The sequence below is a fragment of the Salvelinus alpinus genome, chromosome 9 (assembly GCF_045679555.1).
Source record: "Salvelinus alpinus chromosome 9, SLU_Salpinus.1, whole genome shotgun sequence".
In the NCBI taxonomy this organism is placed as follows: domain Eukaryota; kingdom Metazoa; phylum Chordata; class Actinopteri; order Salmoniformes; family Salmonidae; genus Salvelinus; species Salvelinus alpinus.
In genome coordinates, this window is record NC_092094.1 from 63813391 (window position 1) to 63833749 (window position 20359).

General features: G+C 41.3%; 2 protein-coding genes across 4 annotated transcripts in view; one reads left to right on the forward strand and one right to left on the reverse strand.

The window, feature by feature from the left end:
- The window catches only part of LOC139530470 (ribosome quality control complex subunit NEMF), a 27568-nt gene extending 15628 nt beyond the window's left edge, over positions 1–11940 (reverse strand). Inside the window, exons 1-13 of the mRNA XM_071326931.1 lie at positions 11709–11940; positions 11215–11283; positions 10957–11059; positions 10739–10864; positions 10410–10561; positions 6992–7059; positions 6769–6858; positions 6566–6639; positions 6400–6467; positions 6161–6236; positions 5854–5994; positions 2434–2642; positions 120–296 (exon numbers count right to left, since the gene is read on the reverse strand). Coding sequence (XP_071183032.1) covers positions 120–296; positions 2434–2642; positions 5854–5994; positions 6161–6236; positions 6400–6467; positions 6566–6639; positions 6769–6858; positions 6992–7059; positions 10410–10561; positions 10739–10864; positions 10957–11059; positions 11215–11283; positions 11709–11767 — 1412 coding nt within the window. The 5' untranslated portion in view covers positions 11768–11940. The remainder of the gene's footprint in view (positions 1–119; positions 297–2433; positions 2643–5853; positions 5995–6160; positions 6237–6399; positions 6468–6565; positions 6640–6768; positions 6859–6991; positions 7060–10409; positions 10562–10738; positions 10865–10956; positions 11060–11214; positions 11284–11708) is intronic.
- On the forward strand, positions 11911–20291 carry LOC139530471 (MAPK/MAK/MRK overlapping kinase-like). 3 transcript variants are annotated; one of them, XM_071326932.1, is made up of 12 exons: positions 11911–12303; positions 13126–13240; positions 13575–13664; positions 13764–13834; positions 13961–14039; positions 14172–14220; positions 14338–14516; positions 14743–14844; positions 14966–15139; positions 15259–15382; positions 15602–15805; positions 18393–20291. In XM_071326932.1, exons 1-12 carry the CDS (start codon positions 12018–12020, stop codon positions 18468–18470), a joined length of 1551 nt encoding a protein of 516 aa, XP_071183033.1. In that variant the 5' UTR covers positions 11911–12017; the 3' UTR covers positions 18471–20291. The 3 variants fall into 3 exon arrangements, with proteins under 3 accessions (XP_071183033.1, XP_071183034.1, XP_071183035.1); XM_071326933.1 differs by having other exon boundaries at positions 15605–15805; XM_071326934.1 differs by lacking the exon at positions 11911–12303 and adding an exon at positions 12383–12968.
- Positions 20292–20359: the final 68 nt, after the last annotated feature.

Consider the following 20359-nt stretch of genomic DNA (forward strand, 5'->3'; position numbering starts at 1 on the left):
GCTTGATATCTAAAACCACATCTGGCCATACTGTTCAAAGCATAGAGATAAAACATAACTGTTCTATTTAATTTTGCAGTTCAAAGAATACACTAAGCCAGGGAGAGTGGAGAGCCTACTTTTTGGCATTGGCGTAAGCTGACAAGCTGAGGTCCACATCCACCAGCATGGGCTGGTCCTTCTTGGGCTTGCCCTTCTGACCCTTGTCTTTGTTCTTGTTCTTCTTCCCCTTTTTCTCTTCAGCCACCTCGGCTACATCTTCCTCCTCTACTTCCTCTGGGACAATGTATGGGTTCCTGAAAGGGGAAACAACAGGGTCGTTTTCAGTAGGGGGCTGTCTTGTTAGACTTCAGTGCAGCTTTTGACAATATTGATCATAGTCTGCTGCTGGAAAAACGTATGTGTTATGGCTTTACACCCCCTTTTATAATGTGGATAAAGAGCTACTTGTCTAACAGAACACAGAGGGTGTTCTTTAATGGAAGAATATCAAATATAATCCAGTCAGAATCAGGAATTCCCCAGGGTAGCTGTTTAGTCCCCTTGCTTTTTAAAATGTTTACTAATGACATGCCACTGACTTTGAGTAAAGCCAGAGTGTCTATGTATGCGGATGACTCAACACTATACACGTCAGCTACTACAGCGACTGAAATAACTGCAACACTCAACAAAGAGCTGCAGTTAGTTTCAGAGTGGGTGGCAAGGAATGTTAGCCCTAAATATCTCTAAAACTAAAAGCATTGTATTTGGAACAAAACACTCACTAAACCCAACTAAATAATGCGGAAATTGAGCTAGTTGAGATGACAAAACTGCTTGGAGTAACACTAGATTGTAAACTGTCATGGTCAAAACATATTGATGCAGTAGTAACTAAGATGGGGAGAAGTCTGTCTATAATAATGCGATGCTCTGCCTTCTTAACAACACTATCAACAAGGCAGGTCCTACAGGCCCTAGTTTTGTCGCACCTTAACTACTGTTCAGTCGTGTGGTCAGGTGCCACAAAAAAGGACTTGCAATTGCAATTGGCTCAGAACAGGGCAGCATGGCTGGCCCTTGGATGTACACAGAGAGCTAATATTAATAATATGCATGTCAATCTGTCCAGGCTGAAAGTGGAGGAGAGATTGACTTCATCACTACTTTTATTTAAGAGAGGTTGAATGCACCGAGCTGTCTGTCTAAACTACTGGCACACAGCTTGGACACCCATGTAGATAGACTGTAGATGATTTCACATTGATATCACAGTAACAGGGGTTTAGAAACCATCACACCTACTCCATACCAGCTCCCTCTATAGTGCACTATTTAGGCTCTGGGTCAAAAGGTGTGCACTATGTATCCCCTCAAGACATGCCACAAAAGGTCTCTTCACAGTCCCCAAGTCCAGAACAGACTATGGGATGCACACAGTATTACATGGAACTCTATTCCACATCAAGTAATTGACGCAAACAGTAAAATTAGATTTAAAAAACAGATTAAAAAAACACCTTATGGAACAGTGGGGACTGTGAAGCAACACAAACATTGGCACAGACACAGGCATATACATACACACACATACGATAACATATGCACTTAACATACACATGGATTTAGTACTGTAGATATGTGGTAGTGGTGGAGTAGGGGCCTGAAGGGACACAGTGTGTTGTGAAATCTGTGAATGTATTGTAATGTTTTAAAATTGTATAAACTGCCTTAATTTTGCTGTATCTCAGGAAGAGTAGCTGCTAATAATAAATACTAATATAAAACTGAAGAAAACAGCCTAATACACGGAGGTACTTTTTGAACTTGTCCAATAAGAAATTTACGTTTTTGTTGTCCGTTGCAAAACACTGTGCTACGGTAGGCCCTAATGAGCATGACCCTGTTCTTTCTGTTCAGCATCCATCTATTTAATTGGCTAGAGGGCAGATAAAGGTGGGTTAGTGGTTGATTCATAGTATTTGGAGTACCCATTTCATGCTCTTGTTCGAATCCAAACTGTTCTGTGCTGGATACAATATCACATTTTTCCTTTCGAGCAGGATTCTTGGTAACACTGTTAATACAAGGCTTTATAAATGCATACATATGACACCTACAGTAAAGAGCTCGGTCCCCCTTACATATTGTTCAGCTTATTCAGACAGTTTGAAAGAGGATGGGACACATTGATAGGGGGGAGCATCAAGGACGTGGGATTCAAATCCTAGACGCTGGGAAACTGCAACGCTACGCTCCCACACCTTTCCAGCAAGATTGCAGCAGCATAGGATGGATGCGTAACCAGGTTAGCTTAGTACAGCTCAGCTCAGTTGTAGTGTTAAAGGGTAGTAGTCAAGTTTAACCGAACCAAAGACAGTTCAATTCAATATGATTTTATCAATCCCTGAGGGGCAATTAGAAATGTATCCATTTTGGGCATCAACTCACTTTAAAAGCATTGTAATGTGGTTGGTCTGCAGCTTCAGCTCCTTGATGGCGCAGGCCACTGGGTCTCCGGCAGCCTGGGCCTCCTTGACGATCAGCCCTATCTCGGCCCAGTCCACCTGGTTGGCCAGGGCGCTCCGCACCACCTGCAGAGCCCTCTCCACTATGGGCAAGTTCATCTCCACCAGCTCGCCCCTAAGCCTGTCTACCTCCTGCAACAAACGTTAGCATTAGCACTCCTTTAGCATTCGCATAACTGAGTAGAAGCTATTTATTTCAAAAGTCTTTCCGTTTTAAATTAAAATCACTTCTTGAATTGACCATCTTCATTTCAAATTAACCCTGGCACGGACACACATGCTTCCCATCATAACTAGATAACACACAGAAGGTGTTAAACTACATGTCTTGGCAGAGCCACCTCTCCTCCTTCAATGAGATTACCTGTGATTAGGTTATGTACATTAGTGTTGCCTACACACAGATGCTGGGATAAGGTGCTGCCAACACCAGGTGACTATGTTCCAAAAGTAGTGCACTATACAGGGAATAGGTTGCCATTTGCGACACAGAGTAGTCTCACCTCTATGAAATTATGGAAATCCATGCATGTCACCTGCTGACAGTAACAAGGTTTGTGACTGCCGATCGCTCAGGTGATCAACCCAATCACCCCATTACGGATCAGATCAATATGTAAACCACAGCCGGGGAGCTACATATTCCTCAGCTACATAGGCGGATTTCCAAATGCCACCCTATTCCTTATAAAGTGCACTACCTTTGAACATATCCCTATGGCTAGGTACACTTTATAGGGAATAGTGTGCCATTTGGGACACACCCATAAAGTGGGTCATCATGGAGGACAATCCTCCCATCATTACCCTCCACACAGCCTATCAGTCATCCTTCATTCCAGCCATAACCTGACTGTTTATTAGACAGGTAGTATGGAGAGAGCGAGGGGAAGAGAGAACCTGTGTACCTGTTTGTGTTTGTTTTGAGTTGTGGGTATTTTTGAGTTGTTTGGGGTGATTAGCAGGACCAAGGGCCATGCATTTAGAGAGAGGCGAACTTTTAGAATTTTGAATATTGTTCTAATTCTAGACATTCAGTTACATAACATTGTTTAAATATTCCCCATGTAATGTTAATTGGGAGCTAACATGACTGCCATACAATGTTGTAGTGTCATGTAAATGCATCATAATGTTCATTCTAGACATTCAATTTTATAGTATATTTTAAATATTCCCCATGTAATGTAAATTGGGAGCTAACGTGGCTGCCATAGAATGTTGAAGTGTCATGTAAACGCATCATAATGCAAAAACTGCATTGGCCCAACTCTAAATACATGGCTCTGGCCGGACCCATTAGCACTCCTTTTGGTCTGACCATTTGTTTTCACTGTGGTGATCAGACCCGAGTTCAAATATCATTGGTTATCTTTCAAATACTTTGAGTGCTTGATTGAGACTGCCTGTTGATGTTTCGGGTTTACTCCATTGGTTCCATTGAGCAAGGAAGGCTAAATCAAGAGCAGTTTAAGTATCTGAAAGAAAACAAATACTAGTTGAACCCAGGGCAGTGTTCGAATACCCATACTAACATACTGTATACTACATACTTAATGAGTATATATTACATAAAATGTTCTATTAGTTAATTTTAGTATACTGTAAACGAATGGTATCGTTTCAGTTGAGCGTACTAGAGCGTCGCCTGTCTACCGGAAGTTGATGCTGTTGCTATGCAACCTCTTGCTAGCATAACAAATGACTAGCTAAACATTTTACGATTCCGGGTGTGTTCGTAAATTCAAATCTGCAGTGCCAGAGTGTGCTCTGGGCGTTCGTAAATCCAGAGCGTTGTCAGATTGTAAATTCAGAGCGTTTCACTCTCGGAGCATTCAGAGCCGACACTGGACGCTCTTGACGAGGAGTAGGGCTGATCCGAGCGTTCAACGTCAGTCAAGCACCCAAGCTAACTGGCTAACGTTGGCTAGCTACTTCCAGACACAAATGAGAGAGCGTTGGTGACTAACTGTGCAGCTGGCAACAATTTATTACTCTTTTTATTTATTTTTTTGCAAACATTTACTGACACCGGCCATATTCAATGGTGCGCGAGACTAATTAACAAAGTCTATTGAAAAGCAAAACGACTACACCACTTATCTAAGAATGACGTGAATAATCAAGTCAATAAAACGTTGGTTAGTTAGCAGATAGTTAATATACTGCCTGGCGAGCTCGATGTATTAGTATCCAACTAACGTTAGGTAACTAGCTAACAAACCGATACATAGTGCTGTAATGCTTTGCGGTTCGTAAGGATAGCGTAGCTAACAAATTGTCAGCCAACATAACGTGTAACTTAACTTATTTCAAATGTCATTACATTGCTCAACATTAACATTTGTCATTAGTTAGTTCAATGAATTTGAATTCGCTCTCGTCGGACTTCGGCTGCATAGTTTCTGGCATTTTCTCCAAATCTGAAAACGTTGTGAAGCCACGCCCATTTTCTGAAGATTTGCATTATGGGCCCTAAAAGTACGGAAATGGTAAATTTGGCAAATTTAGTACGACATCCGGAAACTTTTGGCATACTAACTATATCCATACTATGACCAATAAGCATACTACATACACAGTTGAAGTCGGAAGTTTACATACACCTTAGCCAAATACATTTAAACTCAGTTTTTCACAATTCCTGACATTTAATCCGAGTAAGAAGTCCATGTTTTACGTCAGTTAGGATCACCACTTTATTTTAAGAATGTGAAATGTCAGAATAATAGTAGAGAATGATTTATTTCATCTGTACAAACTATTGTTTGTACAGATGAACGTGGTACCTTCAGGCGTTTGCTCCCAAGGATGAACCAGACTTGTGGTCTTTTTTCTGTGGTCTTGGCTGATTTCTTTTGATTTTCCCATGATGTCAAGCAAAGAGGCACTAGGTTTGAAGGTAGGCCTTGAAATTCATCCACAGGTACACCTCCAATTGACTCAAATTATGTCAATTCGCCTATCAAAAGCTTCTAAAGCCATGACATCATTTTCTGGAATTTTCCAAGCTGTGGTACGGTCAACTTAGTGTATGTAAACTTCTGACCCACTGGAATTGTGATACAGTGAAATAATCTGTCTGTAAACAATTGTTGGAAAGCTTACTTGTGTCATGCACAAAGTAGATGTCCTAACTGACTTGCCAAAACTATAGTTGTTTACAAGAAATTTGTGGAGTGGTTGAAAAAACTACTTTTAATGACTCCAACCTAAGTGTATGTAAACTTCCGACTCCAACTGCACTCAATTCACGTCAAAAATAGTACAGTTAGTGCAGTTAGTATGAGTATTCAAACACAGCTCAGGTCTGGTGGGGATGAGAGAGTTCTTCAGTATTGACCTGAAGTTGGTGCAGTGCCTCCAGCCTCTGCACGTGGTCCCTCTTGACATTGTCCAGCTTTTTCAGAGCCTGTTTCTCCTGCTGCAGGGCCTTCACGTCAATCCTCTGACTCTCCATCTTGGAGTAGAATTCGTCCACTGCCTAAGCGCAGAGGAGCAAGACTTACTTTAGTGATCTCATACCTTAGTCTTATGAAAATACCAATATAGTTTTGGTACAGTAGGTACGTATGGGAAACAATGACATTTTCCCAACATATGCATAGGGTAAATAAACAGATATAAAGGACATATATTCTAAAATTCACCTTGTCAAATGTATCAAACTCAACATAGTGGCTATTTGCATGTTGGGCAAAGAGGAAGGGGTGGAATTCCTCATATCTGTAAAAGAAGACAATGTTGGAGATTTGAGCATATCTCACCAACCAAGCAAACAAAAACCTCCATAATGCTTCTGGTGAGACGTAATGCTGATCTTACCAGTAACTGAACTTTGAGACACAATATCATAAGCACAGAATGAGAGTCAAATAAAATAACTTACGTGAGCAATTCTTCAGGTTTCTCTGGGGCTAAACTTGGTTTCTTCTCACATTTTTGGATGATGTAGCCCTGCAACGAAACAAGGGAGACACAGTTTTCTATAATTTCGCTATGACAAATGGATCTGATGTATGAATGAATGTTCTCAATAAAGACGTGAGACCTACCTTTCCATCGAAGCTTGCCGTTTTCTCCATATAATCTTCTGCCATTTGCAGGGCATCGAGGATTTTGGGTGCATCTACAGACAACAATTAAGCCTATTACATCCAGAATATCACAATTCTGATGATCATTGTTTGAATAATATATACCAGCAGCACATCTTTGTAATCTGCCAACGGCTACAGCTGGTCTAAAAGAAACGTACCTCGTGCAGCATCAAACTGGCTGTCCACTTTGATGAAGCCGGGGAGTCCCACTTCCATCAGACAGTGCTCTATGAGAGTAGCCCCATATGCTGAAAGAACAGATAGATAACATTAGAAGTTAAGTCTGCTGTTTACAATAATAACATTGTGTAAAACATTTATTTTTAAACTAAACCTGGATGAGCAATGGATGGAGCCACTGAGGAGATGAAGACTACTTACGAAGGTGGGGATTGAGGACCCTTTTCACCTGTTCTCCATTCGTGGCCTTCAACAGGACTTCAGTGAGTCTACACGAAAAACAAACCAACACATATGATTATTTCTTCAATGAACTCTTGGGCCTAACTAGGGTTGCAAAAGTCCGGTAAACTTTCCCAAAATAACCAAGTTTTCCAGAAATCCTGGCTGGATGATTTCGAAAGTCCTGCTTATTGAAATCAAATTTTATTGGTCACAACGCCGAAAACAACAGGTGTAGACTTTACAATGAAATGCTTTCTTACAAGCCCATTCCCAACAGTGCAGAGCTAAAAAGTAAGAAATATTTGCTAAATTAAAAAAAGGAAGTAGTAACAAAAACAATAGCGAGGCTATATACAAGGAGTACCAGTAACAGGTCAATGTGCAGGGGTACAAGGTAGTTGAGGTAATTGAGCCAATACAGTACGTACATGTGGGCAGTGGTGGAAAAAGTACCCAATTGTCATAATTGAGTAAAAGTAAAGATACCTTAATAGAATAATACTCAAGTAAAAGTCATGCAGTACAATACTACTTGAGTAAAAGTATTCGGTTTAAAATATACTTAAGAATCAAGTGTAATTGATAGAATATACTTAAGTATCAAAAGTTAAAGTAAAAATCATTTCAAATTCCTTATATTAAGCAAACCAGACAGCAACATTTTCTTTTTATGGATAGTGAGTCTGCCAGATCAGTGGCAGTAGAGATGAACAGAGAGGATATTTTGATAAGTGCGTGAATTGGACCATTTGTGTCCTGCTAAGCATTCTAAATGTAACAAGTACTTTTGGGTGTCAGGGAAAATGTATAGAGTAAAAAGTACATTATTTTCTTTAGGAATGTAGTGAAGTAAAAGTTATCAAAAATATAAACAGTAAAGTACAGATACCCCAAAGTATTTTTTACTTAAGTACTTTACACAACTGCATATGGGTAAAAGTGACTAGGCAATCAGGATATATAATAAACAGAGTAGAAGCAGCGTATGTAAAGTGTGTCTGTGGCGTCAATGTGTGTGTGTGTGTTGGAGTGTCAGTGTAGTATGTGAGTGTGTGGGTAGAATCTAGTGAATATAGCTTGGGGGTATAGGCTGCTCAAGTGCCTTCTGGTCAGAGACTTGTCGCCCCGGTACTGCTTACAATGCGGTAGCAGAGAGAACAGTCTATGACTTGGGTGGCTGGAGTCTGACACTTTTTTGGGCCTTCCTCTGACACCGCCTGGTATAGAAGTCCTGGATGGCAGGGAGTTCGGCCCCAGTGATGTACTATGTTGTACGCACTACCCTCTGTAGTGCTTTGAAGCCACCGGACGGCGATATTGGCACTCCCTAGAAGGAGCAGTCCTCCATAGTAATGAATGGAATTCTACAGTATTTCAATTCAATTTTAAGGAGATAATTACACATATTCAAGTATTTTTGTTGTTGTAGTGGGGATATTAGCATAACTTTAAGGGAAATGTTATATATTTTCTCATGTTTATTTTTATGTTTAGCTGACATAATACAATTTTAAAAAGTAAGCATTAAGGTGTCTCTAATATAATACATGGGACAAAAACAAATGTAGACAATAATAAATGCATTTCTATAGCTTCAAAAACATTTTGCAATGGTGGGGGAATGCCAAGATGGAGGCGTGGTGGTTTCAAAACAGTTCCCCTTGTCATATTATACACACACAACCAGTCAAAAGTTCAAACACCTACTCATTCAAGGGTTATTCTCTATTTGTACTATTTTCTACATTGTAAAATAATAGTGAAGACATCAAAACTATGTAGTGACCACAAAAGTGTTAAACAAATCAAAATATATTTTATATTTGAGATTCTTCAAAGTAGCCACCCTTTGCCTTGATGACAGCTTTGCACACTTTTGGTGTTCTCTCAACCAACTTCATGAGGAATGCTTTTCCAACAGTCTTGAAGGAGTTCCCACATATGCTGAGCACTTGTTGGCTGCTTTTCCTTCACTCCGCAGTCCAACTCATCCCAAACCATCTCAATTGGGTTGAGGTCGGGTGATTGTGGAGGCCAGGTCATCTGATGCAGCACTCCATCACGCTCCTTTTTGGTCAAATAGCCCTTACATAGCCTGGAGGTGTGTTGGGTCATTGTCCTGTTGAAAAACAAATGATAGTGCCACTAAGCCCTAACCAGATGGATGGCGTATCGGTGCAGAATGCTGTGGTAGCCATGTTGGTTATGTGTGACTTGAACTCTAAATCACAGACAGTGTCACCAGCAAAGCACCCCCCACCATCACACCACCTCCTCCATGCTTCACGGTGAGAACCACACATGTGGAGTTCATCCGTTCACCTACTATGCATCTAACAAAAGAAACAGCAGTCGGCACCAAAAATCTCCAATTTGGACTTGCTCGTGCATTGCTCGTGTTTCTTGGCCCAAGCAAGTCTCTTCTTCTTTTGTGTGTCCTTTAGTAGTGGTTTGTTTGCAGCAATTCGACCATGAAGGCTTGACTTTGAACAGTTGATGTTGAGATGTGTCTGTTACTTGAACTCTGTGAAGCATTTATTTGGGCTGCAATCTGAGGTGCAGTTAATAAATGAATTTATCCTCTGCAGCAGAGGTAACTCTGGGTCTCCTTTTCTGTGGCGGTCCTCATGAGAGCCAGTTTCATCATAGCGCTTGATGGTTTTTGGGACTGCACTTTCAAAGATATTGAAATTTTCCGGATTGACTGACCATGTTTTAAAGTAATGATGGACTGTCATTTCTCTTTGCTTATTTGAGATGTTCTTGCCATAATATGGACTTGGTCTTTTACCAAATAGGGCTATCTTCTGTATACCACCCCTACCATGTCACAACACAACTGATTGGCTCAAACGCATTCACAAAATAAGTTCCACAAATTAACTTAAGGCACACCTGTTAATTGAAATGCATTCCAGGTAACTACCTCATGAAGCTGGTTGAGAGAATGCCAAGAGTGTGCAAAACTGTCATCAAGGCAAAGGTTGGATACTTTGAAGAATCTCAAATATATTATGATTTGTTTAACACTTTTTTGGTTACTACATGATTCCATATGTGTTATTTCATAGTTTTGATGTCTTCACCATTATTCGTCAATGTATAAAACAGTAAAAATAAAGAAAAACCCTTGAAAGGGTAGGTGTGTCCAAACTTTTGACTGGTGTATGTATATAATATATATATATATATATATATATATATAATTGAATACAATGCTCAGTTCACTAAACATCTTGTGACAAATCCCTCTACTTTTCACCGAATTCATCTGCAAATATTTACATATTTTCCCAATCTTTTGCACGCATTGGCCCCGTGATTCATCCTAACCCACTCTCCCCCCATGATTCATTCATCCTACCCCACTATCTGCCTCCAGGGGCTGTCTTACCTCTCCATGCTGATGAGGGGCTCTGGGGGCCTGGCGTTCTCCACAGGGTACCTCTCCCTCACCGCTATCTTCACATCTTCCTCTCCCTCTGCTGTGCGGAAGCGCAGCAGGTTCAGAATGGTGTACTCGTGGTCCGCCAGGATAATGTTACCCTTCACATACACAGGGGGTGCACATTACATTGCATTCAACACGACGATCATGAAGAGAACAGCATGGATTATCTAATATCATTGCTAAATATGAAACGAGTACTGTATTCTAGAGTTGAGGAGTATAATGAAAACGTCAGACTCGGAGAGAGGAAAAAGGGAATGGTCATTTCTCACCCTGTCATAGAGTTCCACTATCAGATGGTAAGCAGCCTCATCTGAGCCAAACTGGATGTCAACAATCCTGTCAACCCCAAGCTGCTTCACCTGTGTTAGTCGTCTTGACTTGAGATGCTTTCGACACTGTGGGGAAGAGTGATCATACAGTGAGTTACCAAGACATTCATCATTGCTTGACAAGTGAATGGACAACTGAAAAAACAACTTATCCTCACTTTCATGGCAAAGCCTGAGGGCATCATATTTTTGGGCCATTCAAAGTCTGTAGAATGAATGCGGAGTCCAGATTCAACCAGTAGAATAGATTTGGTGTCAGGCCTGAAAACAAACAAAAACGTTTTCAATTCTAACCTTGAACACCAGTCATCCCTAGGACTACGTGTACATGACAAGTTCTGTAAACAAACATCATGGCAACAACATGGATGGTTGCTGTAGCTTGGTACCACTGACAGGCAGCAGATATTACTTACTTTTGCAACCGGATGAGATAGGTCTTGGTGTCGATGTCATACACGTTGTTTACGCGCATACCAAGGTAACTGTGATAACATAACAAGTTAAGTTAGTGTCATGATGACGTTATTCATAAGTCCCAATCATATTTTGTTAGCTAGCTATCCATTTAGCTAGATATCTGTGTAGTTAACGTCTGTCAAGTTTAGCGAATGCCCGTGAACCTAAACCCATTGTTGACAGTAGTTATTTAGTTAGCTAGTTACTCAATGGCCGTGTTCGAGAACGTCAAAACCGTGATGTTTCGTGGGTAAATTGTGACTGATCTTGCTACAAATAATAATGAGTCGTTATTTATGACGCAAGGTGATTTGAAGATCAGTCAGTCGCCTGAAATGTCGAACAAGCCAAATCTCTCTTTTAACGTCGACATTTGCTACAGTAACTAGCTAACGTTAGCTAGCTAGCCAACATTAGCACGTTTCATGATGCATGAACCAGACTAACTTACTTAGCATTTATCTCAGCAATAACCGCTCTGATATCCACGGTATTGAATCTTGTTTTCATGGTGAAAATTTGTAGTTTGTATTCGTTGTCCGAAACATTTACACTGCAGACAAGGAGAGCAGCACACAGCAACGAAACACGCTGGCTTTTACAGCACGCATGCGCGGTCTAGATTTGTACGGAATCCTGTTTGAATCAAAAATACCACGCGAGCATGGACTCTCGCGCACACAAACACGCTTGTGCACGTGCATGCGCAGACATTTGACGAAAATTCTTTACATTACGCAATGATGAATTTTGTTGGTTGATGCTGCCAGGTGATGGTCACCCGCTGCTACTTGGGAGTGTTTCAAGATACAAATTAACGGTAGATTTGGGGCATTGTTGTACTAAATGCGTTCTCTTCGTCAGCTATCGTATAATTATGTATTACACAAATTGGCTTGTTGGTGTGAAAAATAGAGCATGCATTCGCAAAGCAAACAAAACGCATAGTATCGACTGGAAAAGCTTCATGGACATATATAACAATACAACGTCGTACAATCGAAATAGATCTGAGCTCATTTTAAGCAAGCTTCTTTGGAAAAAAGGTGAGATCAATACTTCGCAAAATGGCATTCAAACGAACAACATGTTTACATGAACATGCTCCACGTTATAGGAAATATATGTTTTGTTCATTTGTGCATTTTTTTGGTAAGCTATGTTGCATTTGGCTCCATCTCTCTCTGCTCGAGCGACTGATGTGTGCAGACCTTTTGTAATAGAGCAAAAACACAATTGTTATACTATTTGCAGAATAAAGGCATTTGGACGTCCATAACAGTAAAAGTGTGCATACATCATTGAGTGTGAGTCCAATGTCAGAAATAGATAGCCAGCCAATGTAACGAGACACGTTTCTTGTTTCAAATCATCCACCTTTTAGGTCAGAGTTGAGGGTGAGGCGTGCCTGGTTACCAAGGTGACGGCCCAGCTAACATGGCTAGCTAGTAGTAGAGATTAGAAATGTCTTCATTAGTCTAGGCTAGAGACCAGCAAGGCGTATTTCCCCCAAGCCTTTCAATCTTGGAGTTAGCTAGCTAAAATGCATGCCACAACACCACAGATAGAACAATGAGATTAGTTATACAAGTCTTTGACAACAATGTGTCATGAAAATATCGCTATGTGTTATTTATATATTGGACTAACGTTAGCTAGTAACGTTATGGATAATTTACTTCTATGCAGTGTACACTCTGAAGAATGGATAGTAAGTTGATCGAATTGTTTCCCTGTACTAACGATACTAGTAGTTAACGTTAGCTAGCTACTAACGTTAGCAAACTAGTACAGTACGCTAGCGTTAGCTAGATACAGCTACTGTAGATAGCTGCATGTTTTTTCTCAACTCCTTTGTTGTTATGCAGATTACAAGATAATCAAGAAAATTGGAGAAGGGACATTTTCAGAAGTGGTGAAGGCTCAAAGCCTGAAAGATGGGAAATATTATGCTTGTAAAACGATGAAGCAGTCACTCAGCAGGTAATTATCATGTGTGTTGCCCATAAGTATATAATGGTTCTGCCTGCTGCTTGCCTTCAGGTGCATGGCATCCTCTTTGTATGTGGACCCTTGCCTTGAAACTCGAGCCAGCAGCATGACACCCCTACCTTATCCTACTGGGTGTCAACCATTGATGTGTATATTGGTTTTAACATACTCTGACCAAGTGAGGTCAGCGAGGGACAACGTGGCTTTAAGTTTTGTGGCAAGAATTTTTAAGCCTGCATCTTTGAAAATGAGTCGTGAGACATGTTCTCTACAATAGAACGATTAAGTTACACATAATAAACGTGTTTTGTTTTTTGTTGCTCAGCCTGGAACAGGCCAACAACCTGCGAGAAGTCCAGGCCATGAAGAAACTGAACCCTCACCCCAACATCATTCAGCTGCATGAATTGATATTGTGAGTACAATGTTTGTCACAGTCGTTTTCATTGTATATGTGAGGCCTGAACTGAATTATAACAGGATCATTTTGTCTGATTCATTCAATGTGTTACAGTGACAAAGAATCAGGGACCCTGTCCTTGGTATGTGAGCTGATGGAGATGAACATCTATGAGTACATACGAGGTCAGACACACAGGGAAACTGCTACTGTGAATGACATGAAACCTTTACCATAACTGTAACTACAGTACATCAAAGACTATTTCTCATTCTGTTATCTTGTGTATTGCTAACTTGTCTCACTTGCAGGGAGGCAACAACCTTTGCCAGAAAGTAAAATCAGACACTACATGTATCAACTTTGCAAGTCACTCGATCACATGCATAGGTACGAATGAAATATGGATGGGAGCTTGTCCAATAATGCTTTTTAGTTTACATTTCTTACGGAGGGGTTAAGGGTAATTGTTTTGCTTCCCCTAAAAGTTAACAGTTTTACTCTTTTGTTACCTTCGTACAGCAATGGGATCTTCCACCGTGATGTTAAGCCAGAGAACATTCTAATCAAAGTAAGTAAAAAAAAACTGATGATGCTGAAAACCTTGCCTGCTAATTTGTAAATAAGAACTGTTACTGTTACGTTATTTACCATATGTTGCCCATGACTTGGTTGGTTGCTTCCATAGCATGATGTGCTCAAACTAGGAGACTTTGGCTCATGCAGGAGTTTGCACTCCAAGCCCCCCTACACAGAGTACATCTCCACCCGCTGGTACAGAGCCCCAGAGTGCCTCCTTACAGACGGCTATTACTCACACAAGATGGACATGTGGAGTGTAGGATGTGTTTTCTACGAGATCATCAGGTACCTTGTCATTGGCTGTGACCGAATTCTCAAACTACATACTGCTTATGTACTTTCCATCCTTGCATACCCAAAAAGCTGACTAAATAGGATGTAGTATTATAATTAGGTTATAGCCTTAGTGATATATGTATTCCTCTATGGTCAAAGCCAGACATTCATGAACACATACTGTTGTGTAAGTAGCCTTGATGGCATCACAGATTATCATGTTTTTATATTTCAGTCTCAGCCCTCTGTTTCCGGGTACCAACGAGTTGGATCAGGTGACCAAGATCCATGATGTTTTGGGTACACCTGACAGCAGTCTTCTTCAAAAATTCAGGCAGTACGTTTCTTACTTTGGCTGCGTTATATACGTTTCTCATGTAATGGAGACCAATGCCTTCACAGTATGTTCAATGGAAACCATTGTCCTTAGTGACATTGTTGTACATTATTGTTGACAGGTCTAGGGCGATGCGTTTTGACTTCCCTCCACGGAAGGGCAGTGGGATCTCTCGGCTCATCCCAAACTGTTCTGCGCCCAGTCTGTCATTGCTCTACCAGATGCTGGCCTACGACCCAGAGGAGCGCATTGGCTCACGAGCGGCGCTACAACACGCCTATTTTAGAGAGCTACGGTAAGCACTCACTGTACTGGATAGAAAATACAATTGTATTTAAAATTGTAGTGTGTAAGATTCATTTTTCATATGGTAAATGCTATCTTCCCTCCTGTGCTCTTTGGTTCTCGTCTCAGGCTGGCAGAGAGGAGAGCTGAAAATCTGCACAGGGCCATTGGGACTGTAGAGGGAGGACAGAGCAGTGGGACCCCCAACTCTGTGGATCACGTGTGGCGCATGGCCAGACAGGGCAGGAGGCAGGTAAGAGATGGCCACATCGTTTAAAAATAGGTCCAAAAGGTTAACCCTACATCAGATTTTATGAGTAATGAAAACCCCATTACAAAGATTAGGATAACATGTAATAATAGGCTACATACTGGAAAAAGTACCAAATATTCCATAATTGCGATGCACTTTGCCCTGCTATGATGCCCTGCTATGAAGTCTCTCATGATGGCCTAATATTATTTTGTTTAGCAGCACAACATAAAGCATGTTGCCGAGCCTCGGATCAGACGCAACGCCCAACATTATCCAGTGGAATTACCAAAGCTCAATGTGGTAGTGCCTGCACCCCAGATCACCTACCCTGGTACCACAGTGCCAGCTCTTACCATCACTCACCGTGGGTCCCCCCTTCCAGTCATCACGTCAAAAAAGTGCCACTTGCGGTTGGCTAAGGTAAACACTCCATTACGGTGTACATTTTAGAACATTCCTACGGCTACTCCCTATTTTAAGACATCCCTAAGGCTACTCCCTACGACAAAAGTCCTGTACGGACATTACTTTATTGCACATCATATAAAGCAGTGGTCTCCAAACGGTCGATCGCTATTGACTGGTCGATCTCCAAGGCATTCTATGTTTTGAATTCGTCATGCGCTGTTGGCGGTATGTGCACCCGATTCAGCTGTCCTGTGCGCCGGGTGGACAATGTGTTCCCATTTTATTTGTCAGAAGGTACAAATTCTGCCTTCCCGGGGGTAGCACTATATGCCCACCGCTGGCCAATCAGATGGCTCAGATTACCGTGTCTGCAGTAATGTAGCAGGCATAAAAGAAAGTGAAAAGTATTAAAATGTATGCACTCACTACTGTAAGTCGCTCTGGATAAGAGCGGCTGCTAAATGACTAAAATGTTAAAAATGAAAGCTACAGCGAAATTGATATGGTGAGATTTCTAAACTTTTAAAACCATGACTAGAGAGAGACTGTCAACAACTTACAGCAGAGTTGCTGTTTTTATGAGTGAGTTCATGTTTGTTTTTACTCTGCACTGTCAACACTTTCTATTCAACACTTATAAGCCATAAAATGTGCGTTCTCCCTACTTCCACTCACGCTACAACCAGCACTGCAGCGGCAATGAATGAGTAGGAAAGTGTATCGATAAGCTTGGGTCTTTTTTTAGATTGAGGAATATTTCACTTTCTCTGGTCATAGGAGTAACAGCATGAATTTGTGCATGAGGTAGAAATAATGTGGTGCAAATTGAGTTTCGCCATCAGCTGGAAGACGGTGTCCCTTTTTGGTCAGTGTCAGCGGAGGAAAGGGAGAGCAGAGGGACGTTGAGAGGCGGACCCTCAGTCTGCTGCCCTCTCCCTCCGCTGAGACTGACCATCAGATGCAGGCTCCTTCAGCCCAGTAAAATTTAAAGAAGCTAACTATTTAAATGTATGCTCACTCAGCTGTGCCTCACAAGTAATACAACAACTAATCGGTTACTGGTGTGATCATACTACATCAAATGAAATGTTTTTTTTTTATGGTCTGAGAAGAACAATACATTCATTGGCAAGTCAAGCAAAGCGAGGTGATATAGTTTTGGGCCTATAGCCTACTGCACAAACCTCATTGCTACAGAACTGTTTTTAATAGGGTAATGTTGCATTTTTATTTGTTAAAAAAATCAGAACAGTAGATCTCAGCTTGCACTTTGACACAAAGTGTACTCAAAAGGTTGGTGACCACTGATTATTTATTTTTTATTTTGCCTTTATTTAACCAGGTAGGCCAGTTGAGAACAAGTTCTCATTTACAACTGCGACCTGGCCAAGATAAAGCAAAGCAGTGCGACAAAAACAACAACACAGTTACACATGGGATAAACAAACATACAGTCAATAACGCAATAGAAAAATCTGTATACAGTGTGTGCAAATGAAGTTTATTTTAACATGTAAGTTGACTGAGAACACGTTCTCATTTGCAGCAACGACCTGGGGTAAAGTTACAGGGGAGAGGAGGGGGATGAATGAGCCAATTGTAAACTGGGGATTATTAGGTGACTGTGATGGTTTGAGGGCCAGATTGGGAATTTAGCCAGGACACCAGGGTTAACACCCCTACGCTAAGTGCCATGGGATCTTTAATGACCTCAGAGAGTCAAGACACCCATTTAACGTCCCATCCGAAAGACTGCACCCTACACAGGGCAGTGTCCCCAATCACTGCCCTGGGGAATTGGGATATTTTTTTAGACCAGAGGAAAGAGTGCCTCCTACTGGCCCTCCAACAGCATCTGGTCTCCCATCCAGGGACTGACCAGGACCAACCCTGCTTAGCTTCAGAAGCAAGCCAGCAGTGGTATGCAGGGTGGTATGCTGCTTGCAAGTAAGGTGGTAAGGCAATAAATAGGCCAATAGTGGTGAAGTAATTACAATTTAGCAATTTACACTGGAGTGATATGTGCAGATGAGGGTGTGTAAGTAGAAATACTGGTGTGCAAAAGAGCAGAAAAACCAAAATGGGGATGAGGTAGGTAGGTAGGTAGTTGGTTGGGCTATTTACAGATGGGCTGTGTACAGCTGCAGCGATCGGTAAGCTGCTCTGATAGCTGACGCTTAAAGTTAGTGAGGGAGATATGTCTCCAAGTTCCGTGATTTTTGCAATTCGTTCCAGTCATTGGCAGCAGAGAACTGGAAGGAAAGGCAGCCAAACGAGGTGTTGGCTTTGGGGATGTATACCTGCTGGAGCGTGTGCTACGGGTGGGTGTTGCTATGGTGACCAGTGAGCTGAGATAAGGTGGAGCTAAAGGAAGACCACCCTAATGTCAGAACATCTGAGGCTGTAAGTGTCAAGCGTCTCAGAAGAAGTGCTGCTCTAGGATCAGGTCCGCCCTGTCCATGTAATTTTATGCATTATGATCTAAACACTTATCCTAGATCAACACTCCTACTCTGAGACCCTTGATGCATACAGTATCAGGACTCACCCATGTGTTGTTCATATTTCTGTTAATAACCTTTGTCTCTTTTCCCAACAGCCAAGGGATGAGTCCTACTGCTCTGCTTTCAAGACCTACTACATGCCTCCTTTGGACAGGAAACGTGGTGGCTGCTGAGAGCCCCAATTCTTAAGAACTGTTGCTGTTTAACAGAACATACCTGTAGCTACTGTACATACTCTAAGCTGCTTTGTTTGAAATGTTAAGACAATATTGTTTGAACAAAGCTATTCAGCTTCTGTAAAGCCTGCCACTTTCTGGTGAGAAGTGCAACCAGGGTGTTTGACAAAGGAATATCACATAGCAATAATTACCAGGGTTAATTTGTACACGTCATAATTCCTGCAGATGAAATACAACATGATCCCCAAAGTATATTTAACTCTGTCATCAGTGTTAGCTTAATGAGATATTGCCTATTAACCATTATTTACCCAGCCATTTCCTAACTAAATTAGGTGTCATGTTAACAGCTGTTGATAAGTTTACTCAAAATGTAGCTAATGACTGTACTCGCATGCAACGCAGAAATTCAAGGATGAGCTCTGATATATTTTATCAAGTGATGAAAGAGCCAGCATTAGTTCATTGATTCAGCACAGTGTAGTGTATGCTAGTGCTTGATAAAATTAGATTTTGGGAAATTCACTTTTTTGCTCACAGAGCATATCTTTATAATAAAATCAAAGTTGCAGATTTCCTAGGCCACTGTGACTTCCAAAGCAAGTGTCATGTGCATGACAATAATTACAAAAGAAACTCCTTAAACTCTCAGAATGTGCTTTAGTATCACCCCTTTTACAAAAGATCTGTAGAATATACTACTGCATTGCCAAAGGAGTATAAAATGTAACTGTATTTTGTAACAAGTTCTGTGAATGTTTTTCTCTTTTTTAATGATGTCATATTACATAAGATTTTCCAAAGCTGTGACAGATTTTTGAGAGAGGTACACTACACATCCAACATTTTGTGGACACCTGCTCGTCGAAATTCTCATTCCAAAATCAAGGGCATTAATATGGAGTTGGTCCCCCCTTTGCTGCTATAAACATCCTCCACTCTTCTGGGAAGGCTTTCCACTAGATGTTGGAACATTGCTGCAGTGACTTGCTTCCACAGCCACAAGATGTTGGGCAATTCATCGCAAATGTGTTCTATGGAGATGAGGTCAGGGGTCTGTGCAGGCCCGTTTAAGTTCTTCGCCACCGATCTCGACAAACCATCTGTATGGACATAGTCGGCGTTCCAATGGCGGCAAGCTTTACAACACTCCAGCCAACGCATGGTGATCTTAGGCTTGGGTGCGGCTGCTGGACCTTGGAAACCCATTTCATGAAGCTCCAGACGAACAGTTCTTGTGCTGACGTTTCTTCCATAGGCAGTTTGGAACTCTGTAGTCGGTGTTGCAACCGAGGACACAGAACGGTGGTCCCATTCGGTGAGCTTGTGTGGCTGAGCCATTGTTGATCCTAGATGTTTCCACTTCACAATAACAGCACTTACAGTTGACCGGGGCAGGTCTAGCAGCGCAGATCTTTGACGAACTGACTTGCTGGAAAGGTGGCATCCTATGACGGTACGACGTTGAAAGTCACTGAACTCTTCAGTAAGGCCAATCTACTGCCAATATTTGTCTATGGAGATTGCATGACTGTGCTCGATTTTATACACCTGTCAGCAACAGGTGTGGCTGAAATAGCTGAAATCCACAAGTTAGAAGGGGTGTCCACATACTTTTGTATATAAAGTGTACATACATTGCCTTCAGAAAGTATTCACACCCCTTTACTTTTACCACATTTTGTTGCGTTACAGCCCGAATACAAAAAAAATAAAATGTAGATTTGTCACTGGTCTACACACAGTACTCCATAATGTCAAAGTGGAATAATGTTTTTTGAAATTTTAACAAATTAATAAAAAAATTAGCTGAAATGTCTTGAGTCAATAAGTATTCAACCCCTTTGTTGTGGCAAGCCTAAAGAAGTCCAGGAGTAAACATT